This window comes from Alnus glutinosa, chromosome 2, assembly GCF_958979055.1.
Source record: "Alnus glutinosa chromosome 2, dhAlnGlut1.1, whole genome shotgun sequence".
NCBI classification, from domain to species: domain Eukaryota; kingdom Viridiplantae; phylum Streptophyta; class Magnoliopsida; order Fagales; family Betulaceae; genus Alnus; species Alnus glutinosa.
This window is the reverse complement of record NC_084887.1, coordinates 9142749-9165450: the sequence shown is the minus strand read 5'-3', so window position 1 is coordinate 9165450 and position 22702 is coordinate 9142749. Positions and strand designations below refer to the sequence as shown.

Here is a 22702-nt window from a genome sequence, read left to right as displayed (position 1 = left end):
CACTATATAGTATTTAGTCAACACGCAAAGCTAATAATATATATAAGTCAACTCTAAATGTCACCTCCAATAGGATTGTGTTGGGTCACAAATCAAGTCAAAAATTGCACACCGTCCTGCGTTTTGTATGTCACTGAAAAGAACATTTGAAACAACAGTAGTGCTGGAAATTACTTTGATGGCCCTTGAAAGCCGCTGCCTAACGAAATAGTGAATGATAATTAATTAATAGACAAAACACGACAAAATGTCTCAAAATTTGTGGTCAAACGAACCCACGAAAAAAATAAAAATAAAAAATAAATAACACTATCTAATAAAATAAGCGGGGTACATCAAACTGTTATGTTTTTTGCATTCTTATGGTCACTACTTCACACTATATAGATTTACATTATCGACAATACAATAGGAAAAGTGCTTCAATTAGGTTCAATTCCATCCTGTGACCTCTCTCCTTGACCATCATCTACTGTGAGCTCTCTCTATCAACAGCAAATGCAATGAACTTTCGATTTTCTCCAGAATGCCAATGGCAAGTCTTTATGAAGTTGTTAACCAGTCTCCTTCCGCCGGTATACCAGAATCTGAAAGAGCAGAAGAAATATAATTTCAGTGAATCAGCGGAAAGGAATTCTGTATCAATCTCCTGAGAATCTAAAATGGAGTCGTGTCCTTAAACTCTTTGTAAAAAGAACATGAAGAATTTACAGTTTTTCTCATAAGCATGTGAATATAAATGAGTTTATCTCAGTATTTGGTAAAGTAGACTGCCATATGAGAATATTTTCAATGCTTACTCACCAAATGGTTCCTGGTGGAAATGCAGTTGGCTTTAAGCCCTGCCAAAGTTTCTCTCTCTTCCAAAATCTGCAGCTGGTCCTTACATGGATCAACCAGCATGGGCACACGATCTGGATCATCTGCTGCATCTTCCAAAATGTGATTGGCTTTAAGCCCGGCGGTGGCCTCTTGCACTTTTAGAGCTAATATTTCAATTTCTTCAGTTTGCAAAGGCGTCTGTCGAGCAATGTACTGTATCATATGCATTAAAAAATAAGACGAGCACCACAAAAGTTAAGGAGAGACAGCTGAATGTGTGTCAAAGAGAACATAAGGAGAATTATGCTAACATTGTCATGTGAAGAAAGCTTTAGAAGTGCTAATATGACGAAATTAAACAAGTGCATGTCATTACAAATAATATGCATATTAGAAGCGGGCAGACCTATCATATGCATTAGAAAATACTTATAATCTAGCTCAAGCTTGGCCAATCACAAAAAATAAAAATAATAATAATAGTAATAATAATAATAAATAAAAAAAACCGGAGAAGTTTCAGAGGTGCATAGTTGGGGTTAAGGGTTAGTCAGCAGCTATAAGCCATGAATTGCTTTGTGGCAAGTTTTGAACTCCCTCAACTAATGCTGTGACAGCTGCACAGTTATGGTGCTTGCCAATCATCTATTATTGTCGAGTTAATCGTTTTCTTCTTGTTCCCAGTTTGGGGAGGTGGGCAGGGCTAATTTTTATCTATATATATTGATAGAGAGGGTCTAACTCGTGTCAAGCGTATCTTGGACCTAAATGTATCCCACTAAGCCTAGGCAAAGTAGCAGTAGGGTCAGATTTTACCTGCTTTACATAAGTTGCTACTTTCTTTGTGGCAGTATACTACTACAAATAGAGAATGCATGACATCAAAATGAAATGAGGCATGTCTAGTGAACTTCACAAAAAGCAATTTCTCTGATATAAATGGAAGGGCTTTTGATGGTGTTGAGCTTTCTTGGCATGCATTCGAGTCCTTATTTCAGATACAATTATATGATTGGATGACTACTTTAGGCAGTATCCATTCCATGTCTTTTCTTGATTTTTTAGATCTTCTCAACTGTAAATTGCAATTCTTTTAAGAGTTGTTCCAATATACTAACATATTTGGGCTTCCTCCTTTATCTAATAAATTTCTTTCATTTTCAAGAAGTATGTCTCATCTCAAAGTAGCAAAAGTTTTATACGATCTTTTTTTTTTTTTTTTTCCTTTTGATAAGTCGCCAAAATTTTATAGGATCCTAACACAAAATTTTCCTTTTACAAACTACCAGTCTAGAAGTAAGGTACTGAGACAGAAATCTTACTTCACATAGGTGTTTAACAGACAAACTTGGTCGACAGCAGAGGTGTGGATGCTGCAAACTTGGTGTACTTTGTTTGTCCAAAGAAATAAGCATGAGATGAACATCTAACTGCAAACAAAGAAGAGCTTTAATAATGGATGTGAACCAACAAGAAAAAAGTAATAGCAGCCCAAATTCGGTCATTAGGTGCTCAGTTGAAAGCCAGTGACTTCACAAAATTTTATTTTATCACTTCAACTCCAACCTGGAAGCTAGCACTTCCAGACTCCCTGGATGTATTGTTTAGCAATCCATGGGTGGCACTTGACACCCATGGACCTGTACATGACTCAAACAAACAGTGCAACAGACCCTTCTCTACCTCATTGTTGTTTTCCTCTAAGCTCCGGAGATAATCAACCAACTTGGACAACCGAGTATTTTGGGAACTCTTACTGTTGCAACCACTAGGATTGCCATGCCGTGTGTGACTCCGGGTACCAGCCCGGCCCCAAGCAAGCAGTTCAGGGTTCCAAACAAGCCCAGGAGATATTCCTCTGTTTTCTCTGCTGATTTCCAAATCATTTTCAATGCATCCACCATCTGAATTGGCTGCTGATGAAGAAGGCCCGGACCGGGTTCCTGCCCGTCTCTTGCGCCTTCTTTGCCTGACTTCTGTACATCTTTCATCAGCAGAAGATGAATCTTTATTATCATTTTCATCCTCATTGTCCTCAGATCCTTGAAGTTCATTGCCTCGGCAGTTTCTTCTCCTTGAATGAGTAATTCGATTATTGCGCTGCAATCTTGTCATAAATGGACTCGCTGCATCTCTACCCAGTGTGCGTCTTTTAACTAAAGCTTCTGATTGTCGTTGAACAATTTGGGCAATTGAGGCTTGAATCTGTTCAACAAAGCATTAGAACAACACATTGATAACAAAACTATGAACTGATCCACCTATCCTGAAACAGCAGGAGGCCTTTTTGGAGTCCATTTGTCCGTTAAAGTACGCTTAAAAGTAAAATCACATTATCAGAAAGTGAGATGGACAAAGAAAATGTCAAGCAGTGAACAATAAATGTTTGGCAAGGTCAGTGTCTACTGTCTACAACTAGATGTTCCTTATAGAGAGAGAATAAGGGCAAGGTTTTTAATAAGTAGAACATCCATGTTACAAGAAGCACTTCTCTTGTGATCCAGAACTGATAATCTCAGCAATAATTATATGAGTATGATCAATGTGGAAACCCCATTTAAATATCCACACAGAATCTGCAATAAGTACTTTTTCCTCAATTTAATATTATTGATCTACAACATGTACTCAAGCAACACAGCAACAATAAATGCACATGCATCTGCAAGCAAGATGCAGATATACATTCACCAAGGAATCTGACCTGCTTATTGCGCGTCTTCTCCTCTTCATGAAATGCTAATTCCTGTGATTAGATACTCAGCAAGTTACTGCTAGATTTGGGGAGAAAAATAAAAAAGAATAAAAAAATCTATCAGATACATTCAACCACAAAGTCAAACTAATAAGCTGGTACCTCCTCTTCATACTTCTCAATATCTGGATACAAAGCTGCAATGAGGGTATCATACTTTGGATCATCTCTCAATGAACGTCGACTGGCACAATGTGTGCGGCAAGCAGGACACTCATTATTTCTGAAAAATAAGCATCAATTTAAGCAATACTATCTCTACCATACATTTAAATGTACAGTTACTTGCAAAAGGAAACCAACAGAGGCATGTCAATTAATTCCGGACGCTATTACTACCATGAATCAAATAAAGATGAGACTTACTTACCCCAGTCGCATTGATTTGTCAATGCATTCCCGGCAAAAGCGGTGAAGGCATTCCATTACAGTCCGTGTTTTCTTAATAATCCCTGCCCAGACAACAGACATGCTTAATGTTTATTTTACCAGATTAAAAAATAATCATGGATGATAAAAAGAAAGTAGAATTTGAAATCTAAGGATATAATGAGCTACAGAGGTCATGGTTTCCTTCTTTAACAAAAACTGGCTGCTCAACCAGAATATAGCATGCAAACCAGTAACACAGGAAGAAAAAAAATGTTCATATAGCTGCTGAACTTCAATCAGAACTTCTATAACAAGACTCCAAATAGATACACGAATAGTCTTAAATAAGTTATGAAGGAAATCCGTGTGAGTATGAAACTAAACTAGCATACCCTTTTAACCTAGAGAACTCCCCGTTCTATGTATTTTACTTTTTCTTCAGTCACCTTTTCCTTTCTTTCACTTTATGCTAATTTAAAATCTATCTCATCACATTACCACTTTGAGCTTGGCATGGATGATTAGAATTTCAGAAACACATCCATTTTATACATATTTTGAATAAAGACACTAAGCAAGATTGAGGAATAGAACTATGCACATAATGGATATGACCAATCGCTACACAGAGCACATTCCCTCAGTTGAAAATTTGATCTACAATATGAACAATCTCCCAAACACCTCCTTCACATGATAACATTAGGTTTTCACTACAAAAAGTAAATAGACCCAGACTTTCTTAATTCTCTTTATATATCCTCGCCATAATTCTTGGCCAAATTCCCTCGTGAATTCCAGCTCCAACAATCCTCCACCCCACTGCTTCTATGAAAGACTGACCTCATTTAAGTTCGACGACACTGACATGAATCTTCTGCAAGCTGCTTAACTAAAAGAAATTTATTCCTAAAGATCCAACATAAAATTCTCACAAATTTTAATTATCTGGAGTTGAATGCTCCTGTTTCTTAAATTATTTAACTGAAATTAGCGAATTTGTCAAGGACGAAATATCTTCTTTTTATGAGAAAGGTCTTCATGAATTATTACTCTGTCAATCTGCTCCAGGAAAATTGAGAAACTACATTCTTCTGTTAATTCTTCTCTGAAAGACCAAGAAAGGTCTTTTTTCTTTATTCTGCTTTAGAAAGCAGTGTAGTTTTTCCTTCCCTTGATATAGTTAATATTGAGCAACTTGAGTGACAAAGAAAACTTAAAACAACTCAAAAATATCATTTGATTCGTCGATCCCCCAAAAAAGAAATAAGTAAAGTTTCATTCTTTCTTCCGCGAAATGAAAATTAGGTAAGGCGAATAAAACGAGAATTTCACATTCCCTTCTTATGCGTATATAATTCACATATAGAAAATTGAAAAGTATAGAAAGAGGCAAGATTCTATATTTTTTGGGAATCCCCAGTTTTTTTGGGCAACGAAGTATTTGAAATACGGGAAAGAAATACCATTAGGCAATATTTCCAAAGGAGTTGCAAATGGATCTGCAGGTTCACCAATCATTGATGGTTCTAGAACCGCTAAGCCTATGTTACATGCAATAGTGCCTAGAATTACTACTGGAAAAAATATATAAAAGATCACAAAAAACCAAGATCTATGGTAATGAGATAAATAAGTGAAAAAGCAGGAGCAAAGGAGTAAGACTGCCATTCTGACTTTACACACAGACCAATCAGAGCTGATCAGTGGCTGTGGCTGCTTCCAAGTGGGTGAAGGCGCAAGTAATTGTCAGGTTTTGTGTGTTGCATGTGTTCTGAGCCAGTCCAGGAAATCATAAAACCTTTCAGTTAAAAGGGTCTCTTCATTGAAATTTTATACATAAATATATTAATAGAACAGTTCCCAAATTTTGTTCAAGGCAACTACAGTTCAAATATGTCAAAAACCACCACCTTAAACTTCCTCAATCTCTTAGACCTGCAAAATAAAGTTTAATATATACTTCTAAAAAGTAACTATCCTGAACTTCTCCAAACATGATGTACCACACAATTATGAGTCAGATCTCCACTTGGATTATCAACCTGACGTGGGTTTTACAAATTTCCAATTGAAAAAGGAAAAACATATAATTAGCCAACAAAAATAAAAAGAAGAGAAAAGTCCATTTCTAGATTGTTTTTAACTTGATTAAAAAAAAATTTAAAAAAAATAATAATAGACTTGAAAAAGGGTGAAGAGATATGAGAAAGAAGTCCAAATCATTATCTTACCTTTCAAAATTGTTTCTGATGACTTATGCTTGGGAGGTCTCCATTGTATAATGCCTATGTACCAGGGAAGACCGACCAAACACTGCTTCTTTCAAGTTCATTTTTAGGTGACTATATGCTTTAAAGATTAATCTATAGTTTTCATTCTCTTTTTGAGGGGTCTCCTTGCATACTTCCCATGTACTTGGGATGCACCCCTCTCTGCTTTGCCATACAAATTTATTACTCAAAATCAAAGCACAAGGTGGCATCAGAGATAGAAGGAAAAGCCAATGGCCTTTGGAATAAATGGCATCTCCACAGACTCCACCCACCATAAGAATTGAGTGGTACTGTTGCAGGTTCAAGTTCCATGGGGTGCTTGAGTTATTGACCTATCAAAAAATAAACTAGGGGTAATTTCTGCAAACATCAGGCCAAGCACAACTAGGGTATGCAGCACAAAGTCAACTGGAGGGTGGCTCGGGGAGAAGAATAAGCGCAACTAGACTTCCAACTGGAATGGGATACAAATTCATACCAAATTAGACTCAGTTCATCATTACATCTAACTAAATAGAGTAACTCAAATTCTAACACCATAAAGTTAGTTACAATCTCCCTCAACTTTTCTGTTCTGCCAAGGCCACACACACTTGGATCTTGCCCTCCCCCATAGATCCTACAACTCCTCCCTAAGATCTAGCCTTCCTCCCTTTTATGTAGCTCCGCTCCCTTAGATCTGCCACCCCCTGGCCTTCCTCTGTCTCCCAGGGTCTAACCTCCCTCTTTTGGTTGTGTTGTGACTGTGCCCAAGCTACAATACCAAATCTCAATAGGGCAAACCACTGCCCTTTTTGGACAGTGGCAAATAAAATATATTTTATTCTATTTCTAGTTTTCTTGTCTTTCTGCATCAGCCGGTGTCCTTGTCCTTAATGTAAAAGGTACCTTTCATTCATGACACCCCTTTTGTGGTAGTTTCCCCTCTCAATGGCCCAAGACCCACTCATCTTAGTGCGGCCAAATCTGTTGCGATGAACAAGCTTCTCTTGCTCACTCCTGCGGTGGTCATTTTCTCCTCCAGCAATCCAACTGAGGATCCCATCCATGTGCTTTCAAACCACTAGTTTCATCAGCGGCCTTGTTCTTGGCCTTCAGGTCAAGAATTTTATTGAACCGGGTCTTTGCCCTATTTCTATTTGTTTTGTTTTTCACTGACATTGTACTTGCTGGTTTTCCTATCCTTATGGTATGTCTTACTTTAATTATTGTTATCATTTTCTTTCTCACGGTATCAAGTCATGCCCTAGTTGGCCTTTCACTTGATTACATATAAAAAGAACCATACGATTCCTTCTTCAAGTTAGTTTTGGTTTGAGTTAAACACACTTCTACATTCAACTTGAAATTTTCCAACCAATGTTTTTGAATCAAGATCATCCTTTACCATAAGCATGGTTCACTGTAGGAATGGTTGTGTATACCAAAGCAAAATGATTAACCATATGGTGGGCACCAAATGGTTGCACTAGATGAACATTGTACTTACCTGAATTTGTCCTTCACAAAGTGGTATCTTAAAATAGGAATCCAAAACAAGTGACCATTGGCTACATATGTAACTTTCATTTGCCACAGAGGCTGAGAATGATTCTTTTTTTGTGATCGGTAAAATAAAACTTTTATCAGAAATTAAATAATAGGGGAAAAGACACTTTGCCCCCCTGATTTATCCACGTTGTGGCAATATACCCCCCAATGTATAAAAATTTAGATATGACCCCCCCGAACTTGCCAACACGTGGCAAAAAATACAATCCGTCCATTTGCCCATCTGTTTGGACGGAAAGTCGGTCACGTGCAACGCACATGACCGTTTAATGCATTTATCCTTCCAAAAATACCCCCATCCCATCAGCTCTTAAATGAAACGGTGTTTTGATTTTAAAACAACGTCCAACAAAGACCACACTCGCATGGCACTTTCACAGAAATGCTTTGGATAAAGCTCCATCAATGGCTTCCTCACTCCGTCAATGCTTTGGGTGAAGATTTTCGACCCAGTTGCTTTGCTTCCTTGTTCGAGAAAGCCACGGATTCTATTGGTTCATTGCAGAACCGTATTGCAGAACCGTCCGAGACACACATTCAAACGTCCTAACCTCATCGTCCCTGTTAAAGAAAACTTTCCCGCCTTCACCATAAACCCGAACCAAGACCTTGCTGACAACCATTTTTTTTCTCTTTTGTTAAACCTCCTCAGTCATTGCACCACTTAATCGGATCACACACAAGCCCCCATATCATCGATCACTTCAGCCATTGATCCAAGCACTTTCTTTAGTTCCTCAGGAAGACAACCTTTGACAAACCCATTTGTCTTTCTAACCATGGTGCTTCGATACTATGAGGGAATTGTAACAAAGTTCAGCCTAGCTATGACACAAATAGAGAAGATTATCATTTCTAAGGCTGTACAAACAGAAAATAAGCTAGCCATGCAACCCATGGTTTTGTTTGCCGGATCCGTTGTTTTGTTTACATGGTTTTCATGTGCCCACGTAGCATAATACCAAGATCTTTGACTGTATGATCTGTGCCTATTCCATCTGTACAAGCTTTCATTGCTGCAGCTGCACGTGTAGCCTTGATTATTTTAGTTTCCTTATCTGTAGATTGCAGCTTGAGGAGCAATGCTAAGATCAATGACAACTTATTCCTCAAGTGCAGTAGCTCTTGATGAATCTGCTGCTCTAGGAAAACTTACCTTGACATAAAAAAACATTATCCACGTCCTCTGTTTCATGTTCAAAAAACAGAGCATGACAGATTGCTGTTGTGTATAGTCTGGTTTGCAGCATTGTTTGTATTTTGACTATGTAGATCATGTTGCTGCTCAAAATTAATATTTTCAAGGTTTGGCTGATAAAATATATTCACTCGGAAGGAGGGGTCCTGTTGTATATTAGAATGTCCGAGGGTATGCCTTTCTTCGGCATATTCATTCCAAAAGCCACTGGGATGAGATCTTTTCAAGGAAAGGTCCAATGCGGCAAAGAATCAAACTCGCCTATGCCTTCACTACTGCCGTTTGGATAGTTACGAAATGCTCCAATCAAGTCAATGGCTTCTCTAGAAGAGTTGACAAGGGCTTAATTATTGTCACAATCCTCATTGCCAAGAGTAATTGTGATATATATCATCCTTGGAGGTGTCCACCACTGACTTAGACATGTTCAAATGTTAGATGCATCCCACGGGACAGAAAGATTAGAGATATTTACCCCCAGCTTCACTCTCATGCACAAGCAATTTCTGCCACTTCCACGTGTTTGGATTCTTCATGCTGGTGAGGGCGGTGGCAATGGGCGAGACACTAGTGTACGTTGATGGAGAGGTTCGACTTCAAGGGTATGCTGAGGGCCGTAGAGAAGTATCCAGTCTCCTACATGCCAGTGTCGTCACCGCTCGTCGTGCCGCTCACCAAGTCCGAGCTCATCAAGAAGTACGACAAATAATCTCACTGTTATTTGTCAACACGTGTCTTTTTTCCCATACATGTGCAAATATAAAGGTCGAAGGGGTGGGGGCAATTTTGGAAGAAAAAATATATTAAAAGGTCACGTGCAACGCACCTGATCGACTTTCCGTTCAAACAGACAGGCAAATGGACGGATTGTATTTTTTGTCACACGTTGACAAGTTCGGAGGGGTCAAATCTAAATTTTTGTACATTGGGGGGTATATTGCCACAACGTGGATAAATCAGGGAGGCAAAGTGTCTTTTCTCCATAATAATAAGTACTGATAGAGAAAATATGTAATCCCCATAAAAAATTACAACTGAAAAATCAGAAGAGCAATAAAGTCTAAGAAAGAATCACAATAAAAATTGCCTATAGTGCGCGTCCAGAAAAGAAAGATAATAGAAAACTGGATCTTAAGGAGAATACACCATTTGCTGATGTTGGTAGGAAGGACACCCAGGTCAGTTTATATTATCTTTTGATATGGTACAAGCCTTTGCTTGGATCCTAGCAGAGGACAGAAACAGATTCACAACTTGTTGTTAGGAAGCCAAGTAGGTATGAACCGCAACAACTAGCAGCCTCAGCATGAAAATGTTGCAGCTGGAAAAGTTCGGTACAGTTATAATTGTTATAGTACACTGATCGTTCCTTTAAACTACAACATCTAAGTTCTGATTCAAGTAACCAAGGCATACAAGATCAACAAATAGAAGCACTAATAACAGGACCTATGTTATTCATAAAATAATAATAATAATAATAATAATAACAGGACCCATTTCTATGTGGCATGTCTTAACTATGATATTCCCTCAATTTTAATTTCATATTTCCATATACAAAACTATCTGTGGGCAAAGTGTCCAACTTTATAAATTGCATCTAGTTGAAACACTTCTTTTTTTGGTAAGTATCACGTGGAAACACACACCAACATATATGTCCTAAAAATAATTTTTTTCATTTCACAATGTTCAAAGCAAAACATACCAAGACAAATAGGACACTGCACTTCTTTCCGAATGTCTGCCAATTGTACAAAGACAAATCTGCAAGAGAAACAAAAAGGACACTTAAACAAAATCCATACAGGTTTGATTATAAACAAGCCTTTTTGAAGCAAAAGCATATGTAAATCTCTTAGCTGTATCTATAAATTACAAAAACAAAAACCGTTCAAGGAAAATTCTGTATTTGTAATATGGCAGGATTTTCAGAAAATTGATGGCTCATTGATGATGGAGTGTCAGATGCTACCATTGCTACCAGCCTCCAGGTCCATACTCCATCATCCAAACATTCTAAATTGTTCATCGGAAAGGATCTTCATCTTCTCCCCCTCTCTCTCACTAAAGGCCCTAGGTTTCTGAAAAAGGCACCCGTTATCCCGATCTTGACTGGAAAGTTCCCTCATGTCAACCTTCTACGGTGCATATCTTGCAAAATTTCTCAAGTTATGATCTTAAGGTTCTTGTATCTTGTTCTTCTTAACCCAAATTATTTACCAATAGGCTACAGTGCGTAGAAGATTGTCATAAGCTATGGTTAAGGAATATCAAAATATTTCTAATGAGCTTACCATGGGTCCAAACTTCAAGCTTGAAATTAAATCAATCAACTACAACTGTAAGAACTTCCTAATCTTTGCTTCCAGTCAGATTTGTATTGGATCATAAGTATTCTGTTTCCAACGTCAGCATTATCGCGAAATGCCTAGTGAAATCTTTCACATATATCCAGATATATCTCATTACCTAGTGATATAAATTACTTGGATAAAAACAGCTACGGATTTTGTTACATTATCGAGTTATATCTATTACTTGGATAAACAGCTACTGAATTCTTAACATCATGTTGACTAGCCAATCCAGATGATTTGACTTTGAATACAAAAAAATAAGCACTCCAGATAAATGAAGAAACAGCAGCATAGACAGACATATGGCATAATTGCAAAAGTGGGCACGAACATTAAAGATGACACAAAAACAACATATTCCAAATCTTAATTAGCCCCATTAAACCAATAGATGGCATGGAAGTGTTTCTGAAAAGTCAGTTACAAGCAGGCCCAGCAAAAAAATAAAAAATAAAAAATTGGTTACAAGCATATATGCCTATTAACTTGCAAGCATGTCACCGATCAGAGTTCGTCGCCTCATAATAATAACTGGGTATCATTCTAAGAGTACACGATCAATCAAAGACGTAAAACCTGTACCTCTAACAAATTAACTAAAACGCCTTTAAATAGTTCCAAACGTTAGCTTCACGCTAACTAGATGGCCGAGTAACAGGTAGACAAGCAAGAAACAGATCGGACATGCAGCAATCTCTCACGCATTACACCGAGCAGAACCAAACCACAAACATCAATGCCAAATTCAATAACATTCATCTTCATCAAAATACATTGTTCCCCATAAACAAGAAGAAAACCCATCAATAGCCAAAAAAATAAAGGCGCCTAAATACCCGTCGAAAGTTGCGTAACAAGCAAAATCTATCACCAACAAGTACCCAAAACATACAAACACAATCATAATACGAATTACACAGTGAACAAGAAACAGAAGAAAATTAAAGCAATGAGAGAGAGAAAGAGAGAGTACTCGGGCTTTTCTTGGGAGCTAGAAGAAGGGCTGCCCTCAGAATCTGAAAATACAGCAGCAGCTTGAGCTAATCGTGAAAACAAAGCAAGACCCAGAAGACAAAACTCAATTTTGCACCAGACAAGCCCATATACATAAACAAAGCAAAATATAGAAAGAGAGAGAGAGAGAGAGTTAAGATACGTAACCCTCTGCTTCTTCCTCATCTTCCTCATCTTCTTCTTCTCCCTGTCGCTGCTTTTGTTGAGGTCGCTTATCTTCCACTTCATCATCATCATCATCATCATCTTCTTCTTCTTCTTCTTTCTCTCCTTCTTCATCTACCTCTTCTTCTTCATCTTCATTTTCTTCCACTTCCTTTCCTTCGTCTTGCTGTTTTTCTTCTTCTTCACCATCCTCCTCGTCTTCTCCTTCGGGTCGAGATTGCTTGGCATGGTGCTGATGATGCTCTTCATCGTCCAGATTCTCTGACAGAGAACGCTTCTGTGCAGGCATTGATACTACCCCAGAGAGAGAGTGTCTGTATGTGGGAGAGAGAGAGAGAGAGAACGAGAGAGAGAGAGAGAGAGAGAGAGAGAGAGAGAGTTCTCTTTTCCTCTTTTGATGCTTGTGTTTTTGTTGGTAATAGAGGAATAGAGAGACGAAGGCGAAGATCGAAGACTGAGATGGGAGATTTTGGGCTGCTTTTTCTCTTTTTATATACCAAATTACGTATATATATATATATATATATATATATATATATATGTATATATATATCTATATATATATATATATATATATCTCTGTGTGTGAGAGAGTGTTTGTGTATAATACATATATATATATATATATATATATACACACACACATATAGAGTCAGATGTTACGGCGAGAGTCAGATGTTACGGCGAGGGTCAAGAAAAAGCGGCACATGGTGGCTCGGTGGAAGCCCTGCAAGAAGAATGCTCTTCTGCATTTTCGTCATTTTGTAAAAAATAAATAAAATAAAAAATAAATAAAATTGTATAGGCCACGATAGGCACTTAATGACACAAACGGTGCGGGTAAAACTCGTTGGAAGGTGCCCTGGCAGGACAAGTAACCCGTATGGCCGTATGTATTTGTCTTAGCGTAAAATAGTTTTTTTTTTTCTTTTTTTCTTTTTTTCTTTTTTTTTTTGACATATCCACACAAAAGGAAAGAAGAGGAATTCGAACAAGTGGCCTCTGTTTCATAAGGCATGGTCCACAACCAATTGAGCGTAAAATAGTTTTAATATATATATATTATGTTTTTTTTTGATAAATTTCACTTAGTCCCTATGAACTTTTATTACTTTTGTAATTTTTTTTCAAAGTTCAAAAATCATTAATTTAGTATATGGAACTTTTAATTTTTTGTAATCTCACTCCTCCCGTGACACCCTTAATAAAAAAAATATATCTTTAAATATATAAAATGAATTTCACTTATAACCCTTGATCTTTCATAACTTTTGTAAAAAGGTGGCCAAACTTTAAAAAGTGTTAATTTAGGCTATCCATCTTTCAATTTTTTTTCAATTTCAACTGTCCGTTAAATCCTATCAAAATTTTCAAAATACCCTTGTGTTTATTTTTCGAAAAAAAATTATAAATTTTTTAAAGATTCAAGCATGAGTATTTTTATAAATTTCGTTAAATTCTGATCAACACTTAAATCCCAGCAATTTTTTGCTTTTTATTTTTCCAAAAAAAAAATAGTGTATTTTGAAAATTTTGACAAGATTTAATTGAAAATTCTGACGAATGGTTGAAATTGGAAAAAAAAAAAAAAAAAAAAAAAAAAAAAAAAAAAAAATTGAAAGATTGATACTCTATCAACACTTTTTAAAGTTTGAGTACCTTTTTACAAAAGTAATGAAAGATCAGGAGTTAGAAGTGAAAGTTCATTTTATATATTTAAATAATTTTTATTATGGTTGGCATGTGTCCTTATATAATTGGATCTGACTTGACACACTAACAAAATCCATCAAGATTTTGGATAGAAATTGATGAAAGGGACTTACTTATTATTTTTACATACCAAAAAGAGCTCTCATAACATTTTTATACTATATAGAGCTTATTGCAAAACAGTATAACCATATATACTGATTTTACATTTTTTTTTTCTCTTTTATTAATATTTAATTGCGCTATGAAAATTTGATCGATCAAAAACATTAATAAACAACTCAAATCATAAAACACTCACAAAATACTCAAATTATTTTCATTTTTATGTCACATCAGAATATATAAAATAAAATAAAACAAAAAGCACCTTCTAAAAATCATTAACAAAAGTAACTTACTTTTTTTATCAATCATAAAACCTCCTTTTATTTTCATATATATATATATATATATATATATTTGTTTTAAACCCATGAAAAATATTAACAAAAACGTATCAATCATAAACCTCTTTTTATTTTCATAAAATTGTTTTTGTTTTTGTTTTAAATGCAACCATTTTTACACACCCCAAAAATCTCTCCCATCGACACGATCTTTGTGGAAGCCACGCCACCAGCACAGCCTCCATGAGGGCCACTGTTGGCCAACGCAACCCTCTAATGTGAACTAAAGACCAGCAAATGTTTGTAGGAAAACATTTAAGATTGGCAATCAAACATCAAAACATCAATAGTTTTTTGGAAAATATTTGGGTTAAATATAGTTTGTCTCCCTCAACTAACAACCATTTTTTATAAAGCCCCACGAACTAACAAGTATGACATTTATACCCATCAAACTACTAATTTGTTGCAACTAAACCATTTTTCTGTCATCCTTCCAAAAATATCCATATTTTCTTAAGAAAATAATAGTTAAATTTATATAAAATAAAATTGATTAAATTCTAAAATACATAAAGTAAGGTTCGATTAGCATGGAAAGAATTTACATGGAATTTTGATTATTATTTTTTTGATAAATGATTTTTGCACATCTCTTGTACATTTTTTGTACAGATACATGTGGGTCATATAGATTCAACAGTTGATTTAGAAAAATTATATATAAAATATATACAAGAGATATGCATATAACATGTCTCTTTTTTTAATTTTTAATTTTTTTAAAATAGGGGTATTTTTAGAAAAATTGCATAAAAGCTATTTATTTGCAACAAAATGTTAGTTTAAGGGTCTAAGTATCACAATTGTTAGCTCTTGGGGCTTTATCAAAAATGGTTGTTAGTTGAAAGTGTAAAAGTATATTTAACCGAAAATATTTTGTGTTGGTTAAAACAGACGGAGCTAACTTGCAAAAAAAAAAAAAAAAAATTGAAAATGAAATTGCAAAAATTGTGAATAATAGTTTTTGATTCCGTCAATTTTTTTACTTTGCTTAATTCCTTAGCCCAAACTCACACCTATGTGAAACCTGTTAGAATATATGTAAACATATTGCTTAAACTAACATGTGCAGCGAAAAACAAAGGCTTACCTCTAGCCATATTTGCTCAAGCGTTTCCACGATCCATCTGAAGAACAATAAAAGATTATCTAAGGGATTTTCTAACCTATGCCTATGACTGTATTGCCGTACTGATGATGTACACAGGCTATTAATTTATAAGTTAGGTCAGGGACCCTCAAATATGGTAAATACCGTATTGTTCCTCCCATCAAGGAAACAATATTATTAATTGATTTTTAAATCAATTAAATGATTCCATTACGGTAATCTAAATTAATAGAAATTACCATAACCATAATACCGTATATTATATTTACAATAAATATAATAAACACCGTATATGTGGCATATAGGCCATATATGGAGATAATATCTTACATTCTCCCACTTGGCCTTTATGACACATGACCTTATGGTATTAGGTTCTTTAGTTTAGCCAATCACTTATGGAATCCTCCAACTCAGATAAGAAATGTTTCACACGAATCATGGCGGTAAAACCATTATAAAATTAGGTCGTCCCTTCCATGTATCACAATGTAAAACACTCATTATATGAGTACCTTATGGATAATTAAGCTTTATGAATGAACTTCCTATAAGTCATTCGGGTCCAACTTTATTTATCCTCATGGATAAAATAACAAATGTGCACAAAATCTTTATTATAATAACTTTATGTCTATAGACCAAAAAGAGACAAACCAAGCAAAAAAATGAATTAATGAGTCTCATATATTCCGCATGACTTTATTCTTTATTTACCGGTAACTTTAAGTCATGGGATCCGCAATCATTAATTCAGTACTTATATGCTCAATAGACCTTTTATGTCTCTTAATGTTATCTCTCGTACTGAGATACTTGATGTCGATTTACTTCTACTTCTACTCTTTATTCTTATAAAAGAAGATTATAGTAGAATTACCGCAGAGTATCTTTATGGTCTAACTGTGAAATCGACAATATTGAGACTTTCAACAAAATGTCTCATCCATCATGTCTGTGTACTAAATTCATAGCACGCTAGAATTTTAGCTTTCTTGGTAGACTTAGCAACCATAGTCTGCATACTGCATCTTTAAGATATATCTCTCAATAAAAAGATATATACCCTAAAGTAGACTTTCTACTATCTACATAATCAGCAAAACAACTAACCACCTTCAAATGGAAAGTGTATCCTTAGGTTAAGTTGTACTTCTTGGTTCCTTGCATATACTGCAAGACTTTATTTGCAGCACTTTATTGACTCAATATACTTATTGTCAGTCATATGGTTATGTATAATGCAGACGCTTAAAACTTTTCATCTGCCCTTATTCCAATACCTTTTGGGACATTAATTTGTATTTAATTGGTCCCTCTTAATTGCTACTGAAGGTACATAATCCTTCATTCTAAATCTTCCCAAAACTTTTTCAATGTAGGCCTTCCGAGACAATGTTAATATTCTTTATGTCTCTGTGAATCCCTATGTCAAAAGACATAAGAGATTTCACCCAAATCCTTCATTTCAAAGTTTTGTGAAATGAACTTTATGTAGCAAACCTAAATCAGAACTTGCAAAAAATAATATCCACATATAGGACTAGAAAGATTATTGTACTCCCACTAACCTTTAGGTATATATACTAATTAACAAGGTTTTTCAATAAATAATAAAATAATAACCTTGCAAAAAGTATATCACCGATGAGAAATCTATTACAGCCCATAAATAGAATTCTTTAATTTGCAAGCTTTCTGACTGTTATTTATAAAACCCTTTTAATCGTTTCATGTAAATCTCTTACTTGAAATCTCTATTCTCGAAAGTTGTTCTCACATCCATTTGATGTAGCTCTAGGTTAAAAAATGAGCTACTAATGCTATGATTATCTTGGTGAACCATTCTTAGACACTGGAGAGAATGTTTCATGATAATCAATGCCTTCTTTATGAGTAAAACCATTGGCTACGAGTCTAGCTTGACTTTTGAGCCATAGATTTATCTCTTACTTCATGGCATTGAATCACTATGTGGAGTTTTCTCCACTCATAGCATGTGAAACAATTTTGGATCATCTTTATGTTCAATGTCAACATCAGACTCTGGGAGATATACAACATGATCACTAAGAATTGTTGATCTCCTTATTCTATAGGATTTTTCTTAATTCTACTTCCTCTGCATTTTGCAATGGGAGAATAGATTTTGAACCTGTTCTGTATGAGTTGGTTGTTCTAGAAGTGATTGTGTCTCAGGATAATCAATCTGATTTTCCCTTAATACAATCAATCATCCTCTATGAGGAGGAAATTTGGCTAACTCTAGTGCTTCCTCAAATTCCAATTTATGTGAATGAGCACTCCCACTAGGTTCCGCATCCTCTAGAAATTTTACAATCAACAACTCTAGGATTATATGAAGGATAATAAAACATTAAAACCCTTTAAAATTTACTAGATAGCTTATAAAAGATCCGCTGGTTGTTCTTGAATCTAATTTTCTAAGGTGGGGATTATAAATCCTCTCTTTAGCAAGGCGACCCCATATGTGTAAATAATTTAAACTAAGCTTCCATCTATTTCATACTTTAAAAGGTGTCTTAAGGACAACCTTAGATGGAATCCTGTTTAACATATACACAACGGTCTTCAAAGTTTTACTCTATAAGGGTAATAGCAGATTAGTATTACTAATCATTTCCCCTTTTGTGTGTACCTACCTTAATACTCTATGCATATATTAGATCTTATAATCTTCATATTGTTTCTCTTCTTCTTCCTTATAGGTATTGAAAGCATTCAATACCCCAGCTTTAATATTTAGAAGATAGAGATACATAAACTTTATATGGTCATCACTAAAAGAGATAAAAATATCTCTGACCATTTAGGCAATGAGTATGAAAAGATCAACACCTTTCAATGTACATGATCTCAAGAATCTCAAAAGGCTCTCTTTGGCACCTCTAGTGGTCTTGTTGGTATGCTTTCCCTTATGCAGTCCACACAAGTACCAAAGTCAGTAAATTGCCAACTTTTATTTTCTATATGGAGATATATTTCAATCTCCAAAACCATAACAAGAGCATTTTTAAATTCTCAAAGACTCTACTTTACGTCAACATCAGTATGCAGAAATAAACAAATAATTTTGTTTCAAAAATTGGGATGTAGGTCAATTTTAAATAGACTTTAAATAAACCCCAACTAATATTCCACCAAAAATAAGAAAAATTTCAAATTTAAAATAAAATTGAAATTTTTAACAAGCCAAACTAGAAAAATAAATTTCTAAAAGATTATGGAATATAAATCATTTTTGAGGTAAAAATTATAACTGAATCTCAAAATTAACCTATAGATTCCAACAACCTCAAATTATAAATACGTGTTATTCATTTAAAAAAAAAAAAAACTCTGCATTTGTGTTGACAACGTGGATTGTTAAACCATAAACAATCCACAATATATTTGAATGAATCACTCAAAGAGATTCACGACATACCAGATATATGAGATTATCCTTATTTTCAGTCATTTCTTATACTTCATGCAATATTTCTTTATATGCCCTTAATTTTCCTTATTGCATGAGAAATAAGTATCTTGATTGCCATAATACTTTATTGGCACCTTATTCTCATACTTTAAGTGTTGGACATGATTGCATTTATTGGTCCTTCCCTTGACATGAGTAATCATGTGAACACTTGAATTCTCTCATATCCTTGAACACACATGGTTAGAAGTTTATTTACTAACCATTTATCTTTACGTGTGTTACAAGAAAAAATTATGTACTTAGAAGAGAGAATTCAAAAAAAAAAAAAAAAAGAAATAAAATGACCAATAATGACTCAAAAAATCTCAATCTTTAGGGACTTAAGCTAAACTACAATATCCTTCATTCCCATAATGGAATTAGAAACACTCAAATGAAAAGGCATATTAATCCTTTTCCATTCAGAAAAATATTACCATAATGTATTGGAATATAAAACTACCAAAAGATAGAGTAACAGGAATAGCTGCAATCACCAAGAATATTAAAATAAAAATACTTTAATGCTATGAAGTAACTTTATTTTAAATTGGCCAATGCCAATTTAAATAGTAAATAGTAAATTTCAACCTACCTGTGGGCAAATGTTGCATCACGCATGAAATTTAGTCTTTATTAATAAGACTAAAACAAATTTAAATATTAAAAAATAAAATTCTTCGGAGAGAAATTTTACTTTTAATACTAAATTTGTTATCTTATTCTAATTAAGCCATAAAAATAAAAACTTCCCTATGGGGATAAGTAATTAAATTTATGAATTAATTACAAGACGATGTTAACTTTATTTTAAATTAGTCAATGCCAATTTAAATAGTAAATTTCAACCTACCTGTGGGCAAAGGTTGCATCATGCATGAAATTTACTCTTTATCAATAAGACTAATAAATTTAAATATTGATAAATAAAATTCTCCGTACCTGTGGGCAACCAAGAGAAAATTTTACTTTCAATACTAAATTTGTTATCTTATTCTAATTAAGTATAAAAATAAAAAACTTCCTTGTGGGGATAAGTAATTAAATTTATGAATTAATTACAAGACGATGTTAATTTTTCTATATGAAGTTCATGTGTATGATCTTTATGCAATTATTATAAAATCGAGATGCTGTGGCTCTCCCAAAAATCATAATAATCACTCTGCAGTTTATGAACATCTAACAAAATTCTTTATGATGTTCTTATGTGTAATCCTGATGTAATTACATTAAAAATCGGGATGATGTGGCTCCCCAAAATCATAATGATAATTACATGTGTGTAATCCTGATGCAATTATCATCCAAATTTGGGATGCTGTGGCTCCCCAAAATCATTATGATAATTGCGACTTCATTAACATCTAACAACTTTATAGATGCCCCCTTAATAGCCCCAGGAGTATAACAAACCAATACCTAAATGAGGTAAACAGTATTTTCCAAGGTGCAACCAGGTGAGTTCCCAGGAAAGTGAGGGGGGTCACTTGGACACACTTAAATCCCAAGACTTTCCTAACCAGAACTTTTCTAGACATTGCATTCTTGGATATTACTGTAAACACACCAGCGTATATAGTATTGTTAATTATTCTTAAGTCTAGGCATCAAGCAATTTATATTTAAACAATATAAATTTAACAATTAAAAAATAGTCCTCAATTTATGTATTAAAGAAATAATAATTTTAATACAGATCAATGCAAATCATAAGAGAAATAAAATTGCAACATGAGGACATAATAAAATACATGGCTCAATGGTTTAGTAAATGGCCTTAGCCCTTTACACTTGGTCAACCTAAGTTCTAAATCCCACATGAGCCTACTATTTTTAATTTTATTTAAAATCTACTATAATGGGCTACTATATTGGGTTGGGCTTTTGGGTCACAAGACTCCAAATGGGCTACTGTATTGGGCAATTAGGTCAACCCACTTAATCGGGTCGGGCCTCTGGGCCTATGTATAGTGCTGGCCCATGGGTCAGCCCACTTAAATGGCCCAAAACTGCATGGGTTTTAAAAAACCCTACCCGAAATATATCCAATCCAGAAACCTTAATGGGTCGAAACCCTACCGGGTCACCAACCAACCCGACCCGTAATGTTCCAGATGGGTTGAAAACCCTAAAAATTGGAACCCTAGCCGCCACCCCTTTATGAAAATACCCATATCAAGATTACGGCAACTCAAAAATAGGCAGTATATCACAATACACAGAATAGTGATAATAATAAAAAAAAAAAAAATTGCCATATTAAATTTATGAGTTTTCAAAAGTATGTGAACAACAAAATTTAATTCTATTCACAAAACATCTACTGGATTGAACAAAAATATGTTCACAAAACTATGATTTAATAACCGAACATGAACAATAAAAAACAGACTATGTTCACAGAAATTATGGATTCAACAAAAACTTATTGCTAAGCAAAATAGCATAAAAGTTGGCTCTGATACCACATGTTAGAATACATGTAAACATATTGCTTAAACTAACATGAGCAGCGGAAAACAAATAAGACAGAATTCTGGCTTACCTCTAGCCATATTTGCTCAAGCGTTTCCACGATCCATCTGAAGAACAAGGAAAGATTATCTAAGGGATCTTCTAACCTATGCCTATGACTGTATTGCCGTACTGATGGTGTACACAGGCTATTAATTTATAGGCTAGGTCAGGGACCCTCAAATATGGTAAATACCGTATTGTTCCTCCCATCAAGGAAACAATATTATTAATTGATTTTTAAATCAATTAAATGATTCCATTACGGTAATCTAAATTAATAGAATTTACCATAACCATAATACCGTATATTATATTTACAATAAATATAATAAACACCGTATATGTGGCATATAGGCCATATATGGAGATAATATCTTACATACTATCCTTGGGAATTTGGGAGGAAGCAAGTGGAAACCAATTCAATTACCCCCATCAAGCAATCCCTAAGCCCATGGGTTAAGACCTTGATTTCATGAACCTTAATCCACTATGATTGCCCTCCAAAGCCATTCCATAATCCTCCACATCCTATAATCCTCCACATTCTCACCAAAATTCAAATCTACAAGAGTCCATTTTGAGGAACATTCTTTGCCTTATGTTTTCGACTCACTTTTCAAGACTTTTAAGGACTTTTAAGGATATAGAGAAGTTTATTCCTTTGGGTGTGAGATTTTTTGTATTTTTTTATTATTATTTTCAAAATTGAGAATATCGAGAAAAAAAAAATTTAAAATTATATTTTGATGGTTTAGAAAACGAAAGGCAAAATTGGGGAAAACATGTTTGAAAATGTGAATTAACTTGAATATAATACAACATTCATGTTTGGGTGATAATGGTTTTTGGTGTTTTTTTCTACTCTTTTCATTTTTTTTTTTTAAAAAAAAAAAAAATTCATGT

General features: G+C 34.6%; 1 protein-coding gene across 1 annotated transcript; it reads right to left on the bottom strand.

The window, feature by feature from the left end:
* Nucleotides 1-289: 289 nt before the first annotated feature.
* Nucleotides 290-13002, bottom strand: LOC133861379 (putative E3 ubiquitin-protein ligase RING1a). The gene is made up of 10 exons (XM_062297163.1): nucleotides 12499-13002; nucleotides 12311-12353; nucleotides 10686-10744; nucleotides 3948-4029; nucleotides 3680-3800; nucleotides 3527-3568; nucleotides 2506-3027; nucleotides 2145-2252; nucleotides 805-1035; nucleotides 290-587 (listed from the first exon to the last, which is right to left on the bottom strand). The coding sequence occupies exons 1-10, from the start codon at nucleotides 12803-12805 to the stop codon at nucleotides 555-557; spliced, it is 1548 nt and encodes a 515-aa protein (XP_062153147.1). The 5' UTR covers nucleotides 12806-13002; the 3' UTR covers nucleotides 290-554.
* Nucleotides 13003-22702: the final 9700 nt, after the last annotated feature.